This window comes from Marmota marmota, unplaced genomic scaffold, assembly GCF_001458135.2.
Source record: "Marmota marmota marmota unplaced genomic scaffold, marMar, whole genome shotgun sequence".
Lineage (NCBI taxonomy): Eukaryota > Metazoa > Chordata > Mammalia > Rodentia > Sciuridae > Marmota > Marmota marmota.
Window position 1 is genome coordinate 1,342,026 of NW_026000241.1, and position 11,725 is coordinate 1,353,750.

At 54.7% G+C, this 11,725-nt stretch overlaps 1 protein-coding gene across 1 annotated transcript in view; it reads right to left on the reverse strand.

Moving 5' to 3' along the window:
* Nucleotides 1–11,152, reverse strand: part of Kank2 (KN motif and ankyrin repeat domains 2) — a 19,892-nt gene extending 8,740 nt beyond the window's left edge. Inside the window, 4 exon segments of the mRNA XM_015489040.2 lie at nucleotides 8,027–8,960; nucleotides 8,962–9,239; nucleotides 9,900–10,015; nucleotides 10,861–11,152. Of these exon segments, the coding sequence (XP_015344526.1) occupies nucleotides 8,027–8,960; nucleotides 8,962–9,239; nucleotides 9,900–9,936 (1,249 nt within the window). The 5' untranslated portion in view covers nucleotides 9,937–10,015; nucleotides 10,861–11,152.
* Between the last annotated feature and the right edge of the window lie 573 nt (nucleotides 11,153–11,725).

Below are 11,725 nucleotides of genomic sequence, written 5' to 3' on the forward strand. Positions count from 1 at the left end.
CTTTTTTTTTTTTTTTTTTTTTGGTAGTGGGGATTGAACCTCAGGGGCTCTCTACCACTGAGCCACATCCCAGTCCCCTTTTAAGTAGCATTGTGTTTTAGAATTCATTTCGTGTTCAGTTTTTCTTCTTTATTTATTGGTACCATGAACTGAATCCAGGTGCACTTAGCCACTGAGCCCCAGCCCCGGCCCTTTTATGTTTTGAGAGAAGGCCTTGCTAAGTCACTCAGCACCTTGCCACTGCTGAGGCTGGCTTTGAACCTGTGATCCTCCTTTCTCAGCCTCCCTAGCTGCTGGGATTACAGGTGTGTGCCACCACGCCCCCGTTTATTTTCTTTTTTGGGCTGGAACCCAGGGCCTCGTGCATGCTGGGCAAGTGCTCTTACCACTGAGTGACATCCCTGGCCTCCTGACTTTTTCTTTTAGACCTTAATAATAAATTCACATTAAACACACTGGATAGCCAAGTGGAACATGTGGGGAGGCAGATGACCATTCCCAGGCTTTGTATTTATTATTTGGTACTGGGGATTGAACCTCAGGGGCTCTCTACCACTGAGCCACATCCCAGTCCCCTTTTAAGTAGCATTGTGTTTTAGAATTCATTTCGTGTTCAGTTTTTCTTCTTTATTTATTGGTACCATGAACTGAATCCAGGTGCACTTAGCCACTGAGCCCCAGCCCCGGCCCTTTTATGTTTTGAGAGAAGGCCTTGCTAAGTCACTCAGCACCTTGCCACTGCTGAGGCTGGCTTTGAACCTGTGATCCTCCTTTCTCAGCCTCCCTAGCTGCTGGGATTACAGGTGTGTGCCACCACGCCCCCGTTTATTTTCTTTTTTGGGCTGGAACCCAGGGCCTCGTGCATGCTGGGCAAGTGCTCTTACCACTGAGTGACATCCCTGGCCTCCTGACTTTTTCTTTTAGACCTTAATAATAAATTCACATTAAACACACTGGATAGCCAAGTGGAACATGTGGGGAGGCAGATGACCATTCCCAGGCTTTGTATTTATTATTTGGTACTGGGGATTGAATCCAGGGGAGCACAACCACTGAGCTATACCCATCCTTATTTATTACTTTTTTTTTTTTTACAGGAAGGGAAAAAACCACAAAATGTATCTATGAGCCAGGCACAGTGACACATGCCTGTAATCCCAGCGGCTTGGGAGGCTGAGGCAAGAGGAACACAAATTCAAAGCCAGTCTCAGCAAAAATCAAGGCATGGAGCAACTCAGTGAGACTCTGTCTCTAAATAAAATTTAAAAATGGGCTGGGGATGTGGCTCAGGGGTCGAATGAGTGCCTGAATTCAATTCCCGGTGCTGCCCTCCCCCCAAAAAGCATTACATGCCTAAAGCATGGGAGTGTTGGATCCCCTGATTTGACGTTAGGCAGGCATTGCTTTAATCATCAGGAAAGTGAGGCCACAATGGCTATTAGGAACCTAGGACTTGGGGCTGAGGTGCAGCTCAGTGGAGGAGCACCTGCCAAGCCCAGGAGACCCTGGGCTCCATCCTCAGCACTGCAAGAAAGAAACAAAGGTTCAACTGGTAAGTTTTACATGTATTTATCACAGTTGAAATGCTTCCTAAGTAGGTTGAGGACAAAGGTGACTTCCTAGGCACAATCCCTGGGTCATCTGCCGCCCAAGCTGGGATAGTGACAGCAGGGGGCTAATGCACCAGCCCAGCAGGCGGGAGAGGGAATGACCGTCCAGCCTCCGCCGTGCCAGGCTGCCCTGTCTCAGGATCCATTCAGGCCCCCAGGCCACACATGGCCTCGGAGTTGCCACTTCCGCGGGGTTTCCCCTTCCTGCCACTGGGCACAGCTGCTGAAGGCCAGTGCTTTGAAGTTCCCTTAATGGATACAATCTTCTTGACACATGCAGTATGACTTCCTTAAGTTCACACGCAACACTCAAGGGTAGCGGAGAAGGGAGAGAGGCCCCGAACAGGCCAGGGTGGGAGGGCGGGGCTGCAGGTGACACTGGGCCTAGGGACAGTTGGACCCAGGGTGTGGTCGAGGCTTGCACTCTCATGGGAGTCAGAGGCAAATGCCAGTGTACGTGAATTCCCCGATTATTTTATTATATGTTTAACATTTATTGTTATTTTTTTATGCAGTATTGAAGATGGAACCCAGGGCCTCGTGCATTCGAGGCAAGTGTTCTACCTCCGAGTGACACACCTGGCCTCGTTTTCTTTTAAACCTCGATAATAAACCCACGTTAAACACACGGTATAGCCAAGTGGAACGTGTGGGGAGGCAGATGGTCATTCCCAACCTTTGTGTTTATTTTTTATTTTGGTGCTGGGCACTGAAACCCAGGGGCGCACGGCCACTGAGCCACATCCTCAGCCCTTTTTCTTTTTTTTATTTAGAGACAGGGCCTCGCTAAGTTGCTGAGGCTGGCTTTGAATTTGCGATCCTCCTGCCTCAGCCTCCTGAACCACTGGGATTATGTGCACATGGTTGTCACTCCCCATCTCTGCCCCAGACTCAGGGCTCCTGACTTAGAGTCACAGGAGAGAGAACAGATGAGACGGAAGCACAGGCTCGTGAAATCGGTCAGACATAAGGCGCAGACAGACTCCATTCACTGGAGGTGCCAGAGTCACCAGACCAGAGAGATTGAAATAGAGTAGGCAGAGCAGGGTACAGGGCTGGGGCTGGGGATCAGCGTTTAACGGGGAAAGAGGTGAACGCTCCGGAGCTCGAGGTGGGGATGGCTGAACGACAGTGGGAACGAGCTCCCGGCCATGAATGAACAGTCCCCTTAAAATGGTTCAACTAATAAATTTTATGTTGTGTGTTTCACCATCAGTTTTTGGGGGGAGGCGTTGCTGGGGACGGAACCCAGGGCCATGGGCACTAGGCGAGTGCTCCGTCCCTGGGCTCCACCCTGGCCCAGTTCCATTGCTTAAAAATATAAAAACATTTCTCAGCTGAGGGCCACAAAAACAGGCGGCAGGTCATCGTCTGCCACTCCCTATTCTGGATGATGCCAAGAACCTCTGAAAGTTCCTCCTAGACAAATGGACGAAGGCTCATTAAACACACAGGGAGATGCTCAGCCGCACTGGAAACCAGAGAAATGCAAATTCCAACAAGGAGCGAGAACTCTGCACCAGCAAAAGGCGGGCAAAGCAAGAAAGGTGGATGGGCCTCGTATGGAGACACGGGGAGCCAGGCAGCAGCCCAGGCCCGGCGGAGGGCATCCCACGGGGCGTTGGCACAGACCACCAGACAGGACCCGGAGGCCAGGGAGAGAGTGGCCCTAGCATCGTCCACAGGAGCCAAAGGTGGAAGCTACCTCCTGGCTCCCACCATGAGGGGAGGAGATGGGGAAAGGCTGGAACTCACCCAGGACAGAAATCTACTCAGCTTCTTGAAAGTGAAAAACCAGATTTAAAAACACCAGTGTAGGGCTGGGGTGGTGGCTCAGGGGCAGAGCACTTGCCTGGCATGTGTGAGGCACTAGGTTCCACCCTCAGAACCACATATAAATGAAATAAAGGTATTGTGTCCATCTACAAGAAAAAAAAAAAAAAAACCCCACAAACCCACCAGTGTACGTGGAGAAAGGACGGGGTGGGGGACGGCTCAGTGGGAGAGCCACAGCCAAGCTGCGTGAGGCCTGGTTCCATCCCCAGCACAGGGGGAAAAAAAAAAAAAGAGGAGGAAAAAAAATAAGAAAGAGATTTTTGTTTTTCTGAACACAATACCATTTAAGGAAATTAAACACACACAGGGCATATTTTCCAGTGACACCAAATATCTAAATAAACTTCTGAAAGGTGAAGAACCAGGAATGATAGCAAACGGGAGGGGAGGGCCGGGCGTGGTGGCATGCGCCTGTAGACCCAGCCACTGAGGCCGGGGGATCACAAGTTTGAGGCCCGCCTGGGCAACTCTGCGAGACCCTGTCTCAAAATAAAAATGGAAGTGCCGCTGAGCGGCAGAGCACTTGCATTCCATGTGAGAGGCACAGGCTCAATCCCCAGCACCACATTAGGAAAAAAAAAAAAAAGATGGGGGTAAGAAGTGGTGGAGGTGGGGGTACCTGAATGGCACAGAGGAGAGATTGGGAAGGTGTGGTCTATGGGCACAGTTTTTCTTTTCTATTTTTTCTTTTTTGGGTCCTGGGGATTGAACCCAGGGGCACTTAACTACTGAGCCACACTCCCACCCCTTTTTTGGTATTTTATTTAGAGACAGGTCTCACTGAGTTGCTTAGAGCCTTACCAAGTTGCTGAGGCTGGCCTTGAACTTGGTGATCCTCCTGCCTCAGCCTGCCAGGGTTGCTTGGGATTATATGCATGTGCCACCATACCAGACAGTTTTTACATTTTTAAGTGGTTTGGGAAAAAAATAAAAGAATAAATGCTATAGGACATGTGGAACATATTTAAAAAATCGAATTTCAGCATGCACAAGTAAAGCTTCGCTGGGGCACAGCCAAGCTTGTTCCTTTATCCCTTGAGAAGGGTCTAGCTAAGTTGCCCAGGCTGGCCTTGAACTTGCACTCCTCCTGCCTCAACTTCCCCAGCTGCGGGACCAGAGGTGTGCACACAGCACCAGGCACGCCTGTTCCTTGACGTCTCACCGATGGCTGCTTCTGCACCATGAGGGCAGGAGGAGGCACTGAACTGGCTCAGCGTCCATACTTAACACTTGGGTTTTTTCCTTAATATTTGATAATATCTCAATAAGGCAGGGAAAACGGAACGGAGACGGGTGAGCTGACGAGACAGAGAAGGTAGAGCCTGCAGAGTTGCAAAGCTGTCCGGTGGAGGACAGAAGGGACAGAGAAGAAATATACCAAAGCAAAGCAGGAGACCAGCGGGTGTGGCTTGCAGACTGGAGACTCAGGTCAGCTCAATGCTGGGAGAACGTCTCGCGTGGTCCACCCTCTTTGCTTACGACAGGTTTCAGGAAGGGTATTTTCAAGGGCCTTCATGTCTTTCACTGAATTACTTTACATGCCCATGGCCTGGCGCTCTGTCCACACTTGGTGCAGTTCAATGACTTAAATTTTTAAAAATCGATTCTGGGCCAGGCATGATGGTGCACACCTGTAATCCGGGCTCCTTGGAAGGCTGAGGCGGGAGGATCACAAGTTTGAGGCCCTAAGGAACTTAGTGAGATCCTTTCTCAAAACAAAAAAATAAAAAGGGCTGGGGATGTGGCTCAGTGGTAAACTGCCTGTGGGTTCAATCCCCAGTATCAATCAATCAATTAATCAATAATTGATTGTTTTGGGGGGCTGTAGCTCAGTGGTAGACCACTTACCTAGCACACTCAACACCCTGGGTCCCATCCCCAGCACCACAAAAGAACAAGAGAAAAAAAATGGTGTCAGTATTTAAAAAATAGCGTGTCCAAAGAATTTGGACGAATAGAGAAAATGCTCCTAGGATCATGTTAAACTAAAGACAAAGTTTGAGCGTTGGCTTTGAGAACCCTGGACAAATTCCTTTACCTCCCCGGGCCTGGGTTTCCTCATCTGTAAAATGAGAATTAAAACATCAACACTTCATAGGGTCATTGTGAATTCAAAGGAATAAAATAAAATATGAAACAGGCATTAAATAACACCCTGGAATGCCATAATTTTCTTTTTTTTTTTCCAGTACTAGGGATGGACTCCAGGGTGCTCTACCATGAGCTATGTCCCCAACCCTTTTTACTTTAATTTTTGGAGGTCAGGCCTCACTAAGTTCCTGAGGCTGGCCATGAACTTGCAATCCTCCTGCCTCAGCCTCCGGTGCTGCCGGAGTGACTGGTTCCGTTCGACACTTTGAGGAGTCCTTCTTCACCTCAGGGCCTTTGACCGCTTGGCCCTTGCCCAGAACACTGTTTCCTTTACTCCTCTGCCCACCTGGCTCCTTTGCATCTTGGTTGGGAGATGCCACAAGGCCTGGAGGTGACCTTGCACCCTGCCTCATGCCCTGGGCCCTGCTGACCATTTGACATGATTCCCACCTTTTTTCCCCTTTTTTTGTGGTGTTGGGGAGGGAACCTAGGGCTTCACACATGTAAAACCCTTGCTCTACCACTAAGCCGTGCCCTTGGCCGTGACAGAAGGCTCAGAGTGTTTCGGTAACAGACTGGCAGGACCCCAGTTTGTGGATGAGGACCTAAGGCACAGAGGGCTTACGCAGCATGCTGCGGGACCCAGGAGCAGGGAAGTCAGAGCTGAACCCAGGCCACCACCCTATCTAGCTGTCCCCAGTTCCACGTCTCTACTTTTTTGCTTTAAACACGTGAATTCCCTGAAGTGACATTTCCGATCACTGCAGTCTCTTATTCATTTGTTGCAGGGGCTTTTGTCTGTCTAGTTCACGATTGCATTCCCAGTGCCTACAACAGTCCAGCACCTAGTGGGCTCTCCATAAAGGTCTGCTAAATGAGATATCGAGATGAATGAATGTACTCCAGCTCTACCCAAGCAAGGCAAAGACCAAGGTTGCCTGCAGCAAGAGGGAGTGGAGTAAGCCACCAGGAAGGACCTTCAGGGACAGCGGCTTGCACAGGGGGTGGACACTGCTGTGTCTGTATGTCCTGCAAGCAGGAGGCCCCATGGCTGCCCTGGGAAGCATGTCTGGAATGGAGGGTGCCTCTCAGAGATTCCGAGGCTGGGCCGGGCGGGACCGCTGGCTGAAGGCCAGAGTCGCAGGGCTGGGTGTTCGGATGGACACAGAACAGAGGAGTGGTGTCCGGAGTTGGCCAGGAACAACACAGGGAAGTGAGAAAGCACAGCTGGGTCCCTGCCCTCAGTCCCTGCCATCCGGATGTTGGTTGGGCGCTGGGCAGCTGACCCTGCAGGCGGGAGGAGAATCTGGGACCCATCTTGGAGCCCTGCCCCAGGTTCAAGCTGGCCTGGGCTCAGATCCCGGCTCAGCTGCTTCCTGGCTGTGTGACACAGGGCAAGCGAGTGAAGCCTCAGTCTCCCCAACTATAAACAGGTTGACCTAAAGTTACTAGCAGAAGCAGCAAGAAGCACTGATTGAGCACTTACTGTGTACGTGAATTCACCAGGGTTTCAGAGGTGGGAACCAGTACTATGCTACTTCACAGAGAGGTGAGCTGAGGCCCAGAGAGGTGGTATTGCTCACCCAGGTCACACAGCAGGAAGTGTAATCTAAACTCAGGTCCTCTGGCTGCACAGATGACCCCCCCTTGGGTAAAACACTTTGCACAGCACTTAGTACTCCTCAGCGGGTACTCAATAAAGAACAGCTGTCATTATTATGAGTCATTCTGGTAGCTTCTCCCTGGGCCCTCAGGGCAGCAGTGGCTGGGCAGCTGATGTTCTGCACACCCTGCACCCACTTTCCTGGCATGAAGATTCAGCCCTTCTTCTGGAGCACCCCCTTCCTCTCTTAAAGGCCACAGAGCCTGGGTGGGGCTTCTCTTCCTTCAGGATCCAGGAATAGGCAATGAAGGGTGCAGTGACTGGCTCAGTCAATGAAGGCCACTCCTGGGACTTCGACTGGTACTATTTAGACTAAAGGGCTCCCTTTCCACTGAGCTGGAAGGAAAAAGCCCTGGAGTGATGGGGCCACCTTCCTCTGCCCATCTCCAGGGTAGGAAGGAGAATGACAATAACTTACAGATTCCTGATGGCATCTGAGCACTTGGATCCAGCTATACCTGAGGCTGCCGGTTATATGAACAACCTGTTTCCTGTACCAGAGATTGATTCCCGCCACTTACTGAATACACAAGGAGGGTTTCTGCCCAGCTAACCGACAGACTTACACAGAGCCTCCTCCAGATAACTCCTGTTCTGAAGTTTACTATGAGCTATGCAGAAGGTCCCACGCTAGACACCCAATTTCTCCACATGGTCTCTACAGCCCTTAGGTCAGTGGCTCACTTGTTTGTGGATGAAAAGACAGAGGCTCTGAGAGCTGGATGATGCGGCTGGTGAAAGGCTGGGCCCTGCCACTCCCAGGGTGCAGGATGAGCAGTGGAGAGAAAGACAATTCACAGACTCTCCCCTCCCCCGCCACACTCACCTGCCGCCCCTTCGCAGCTCCGCTCTGTGATGCTGATCTTCTTGACCACGTGGACGTTGCTAGTGGACGCAGTGGGCACTGGGCACATGGTCTCCACCACCTCGTGGCTGCGGAACACGGGGGGGTTCTCTGCCCCTCCTGATGTCGCCAGGGCCCTCAGCCCCACTCCGTAAGGCTCCAGGCTCTGCGCTCTCTGTGCAGTGGCCCCAGCAGCTGTGCTGGCCGCCACCTCCACCTCCCGCGGCCCTTCCACCACCCGGACCGTGTCCACTCGGATTGGGCTGTCGGGCAGGGGCCAGGCCTGCGGCTGGGGCTCGGCCTGCCTGGCCTGGGCTGCCTGCAGCTCCTGCAAGGCCTTTTTGAGCTGGGTCTCCAACACGGCAATCTTGGCATTCAGCGCCGCCTCCCCGTCGGGCATGCCCAAGTCCCGCTCGCGGACCCAGGTGCCCACACTCCGGGTCTCGAGCGCCGCGGGGTCATCAGGCGGCTCCGGGAGGTCCAGGCAGAGCTCGCTGCGGCTACGGCTCCCGGTGGGGTGGCCCAGGAACTTCTGGCTCTTGAGCTGCACCGTGAGCTGCCGCTTCTCCTCCTGCAGCACCGACAGCTTCACCTGCAGCACAGGGATCAGCTTCACCTGCTCCTCCAGCTGCCTCAGCTTCCGCAGGGCACCGGCCATCTGCTCCCGCACGTGGGCCAGGTGCCCGGCGCTGGGCGGCACCGGCGTGGACAGTCCCGAGCTTCGAGGCGTGGGCGGTGGCAGCCCCACGCCCACCAGGGAGCCCGTGGAGCCGGCGGCGCTGGGCGTCAGGGAGCCCAGGCCGGGGGGCGCGGCCGCCTGGTCCTCCAGGCGGCGCCGGGCGTCCAGCAGCGTGCGCTCCACGCGCGGGTTGAAGCCGGAGCGCGTCTCCAGGGCGCCGTACTGCGGGTAGAAGCCCCCGGCCGCAGTAGGAGTAGGCCGAGTGGCGGCTGTCCCCGCTGGCGTTGGAGCACAGCGACTCGGTGGACGTCCACCAGGAGCCAGGGCCTCGCGGCAACGAGCCCAGACGGGGACGGCGCTGCACGGCCACCCGCCGCAGCGTGTGGCCCTTCTCGATGTCGTCCACGTACTTGAGAAAGTCCAGGTCCAGGCGGTAGCCGTAGGGGGTCTCCACTGAGTAGGGTGGGTCAGGCTCCTTGGCGGGGAAGGCAGGTGGGGAGGCTGGGCCCGGGGTCCCTGGGGTAGAGAGAGAGGCCAGCACCTCTAAGCACTGCTGTCCCCCTGCCTGGGCCCAGGCTGATGCCCAGGAGGGCCAGGTTCCATGTGCCCGAAGGCTGGAGCCCACCTGGTATTCCACACCGACTCCAGGTCACCCTCAGGCCTCCCAGGGCAAGGCTGAGCTCCCTGGAGACTGGGCGTCCTCCTGCCTGCCCTGAGACAGAGGGCCCGGACTGCCTCCCTCTCAGTCCCCCAGCAGGGCTGTCTCTCCCCCACACTCTCCCAGGACAGCGGGGCCCACCCCCAGAAGGAAAGGGTGTCCCACTCTGACTCTCTGTGCTGACCCTGTCTTGTGCCTCCCAAGTCCCCCAGCACAGGGATTTCTGGCCCCTTCAAACTAAACCCCTTCCCAGCGAGAAGTTTCCTTCCTTCAGATCCCCCGGCCACGGCAGGGCTGTACTTCTCCTGCCCAGGACCCCAGTGCCGCACCATGTCCCCCAACAGCCTCCCAGGACAGGTCCCTATCTCCCCCTTGGGTTACCCCTTCGTCCCAGCAAGATTCTGTCTCCTTCAAGTCCTCCCAGGGCTGGGCTGTGGCCTCCCCTTCGGCCCTCAGGGCAAAGCCCTGGCCAGAACTCCCAGGGCAGGGCCCTTCCCCCTCCCCCCCAGACCCCTGACCTGGGAAAGGGGCGGGCACATGCAGGACTTGGGCCATCTTCTTGTCTGCAGTTGTTCCTCAGGAGTCACTTGGGGGACAGTGAGTCAGACTGCCTGCAGCACTGGCTGAACGTTACCTGGGGAGAGGGGGTGGTGGAACGGGTCAGGAGGAGTCAGTCTGCAGGGGGAGGGGAATGTGGCCACACAGTGGCCCCACCCTGGTCTGGGACCCTCTCATATGCACACACCCTGCCGAGCCAAGGAAAGGCCCGGAACAAAGAAACCAAACCTAAGGCCTGCGTGCACATCTGTCCAGCCCCTGGACGGGCTCCAGCTGTTCCCACAGCCCTGCCTCCACACGCACCAGGGCCAGGGGCCCCAGGCCTGACAGCCCCACCCTTCCTGAACCCCCTCTCCTTAGCCCAGGCCTGGAGCTGGCCACAGAAAAAATTGGGGGCCAAGACAGGCTGGGGCGCTAACGGGGGACAGTCTTCCTGCAAGGATCTAAGAAGCCACACAGGGGTAGTGGACCCCTAGGCGACCCCAAGGCAGAGAGCCCTGATGGGGGGTAGGGAAAGTGGGAGGCACAAAGCCCTTCCCCTTTATGGAAACAATTTTCTCTAAAAATAAACAGTTTCACTGCTGGGCTACACAGAACTTCCTGCCCCCCCAGGATGTGTCCGGGCTTGGGGGTGCAGCAGGGATACAGGGCTGGGGCGGAGGCCCGGGAAGCCATGGGGTGGAGGGGAGGAAGTAAGAGGGGGCGCCTGGAGGCTGCAAAAGGGAGGAACAATCAGGGCTTCTCACTAAACCCCCCTCAGCCCTGGAGACTAGCCAGGGCCCTTTTGTCCCCCAAACCCTGCCTGAACTTGGCCAGTCCTTTCTGCAATCTGACTTCTAGCCACCTTGCTGCAGAACCCATAGCTCATCCCACAAAGAAAGTGAACCCTTTCTGGCATGAGAGTACCTGGGCAATGGGTACCTGTGAAGACGGACCAAGTGGGGCACCTGTTGGGCATGAAGGCGGGGTTGGGGTTCCAGGGACAGCTGAGTATGTCTTCTTGTCCTGTCTTGCTTAGTCTCTCTCCACGTCTTTCTCTTTCCACTCTTCTCTGCCTGTCTCTCCACCTCTCTGTCTCTCAGTCTCTCCACTTCTCTTTGCCTGTCTCTCCACGTCTCTGTCCTCGCTTCACTGGCTTTCCACACCTGGAATGCACGGTCACCAGTTTTTCCATCTGCCTGCAGCCTCACCCCCATGAGCAACAGGAAGTTGATCTGAAACATTTTCTGGGGACTTAGGAGAGACCTAGAGGCAGGGAGCAGGTTTGGTATAGCCTGGGGCAGGGGGAGCAGGTACACCCAGTAGGTGTAGCAAATACCATCAACACTATAACACTAGTCAAGGTGGGTAGTTATTTCTCTGGCTTACAGATGGAGAACCTAAGGGGGCAGAAAAGTGCATCGACTTGTTCGGGTCACTTGGGCAATGGAAAAGCCAATCAACTAGAACCCACCAAGCCACTCCCTGCAGACTCCACGGCCCTCTACCCATTTCCCAGACATGGAGGTCTGCAGGTCTCCAATTATCTGACCACCTTCCATGGCCAAAGAAAGAGACACTGGGAGTGTGGGGTGGTAGCATGTGGGTGGAAGGACTCCTGGGAGAACAGGAGGGGAAAGAAGGGTCAGGTAGGGGAGCTCAGGAAAGGGGTTAGGGATCTCCAAGAAGGGTCAGGTGGGGGAGCTCAGGGAAGGGGTACAGGGGTCTCCAAGAAGGGTCAGGTGGGGGAGCTCACAGGGAAGGGGTACAGGGGTCTCCAAGTAGGGTCAGGTGGGGAGCTCAGGGA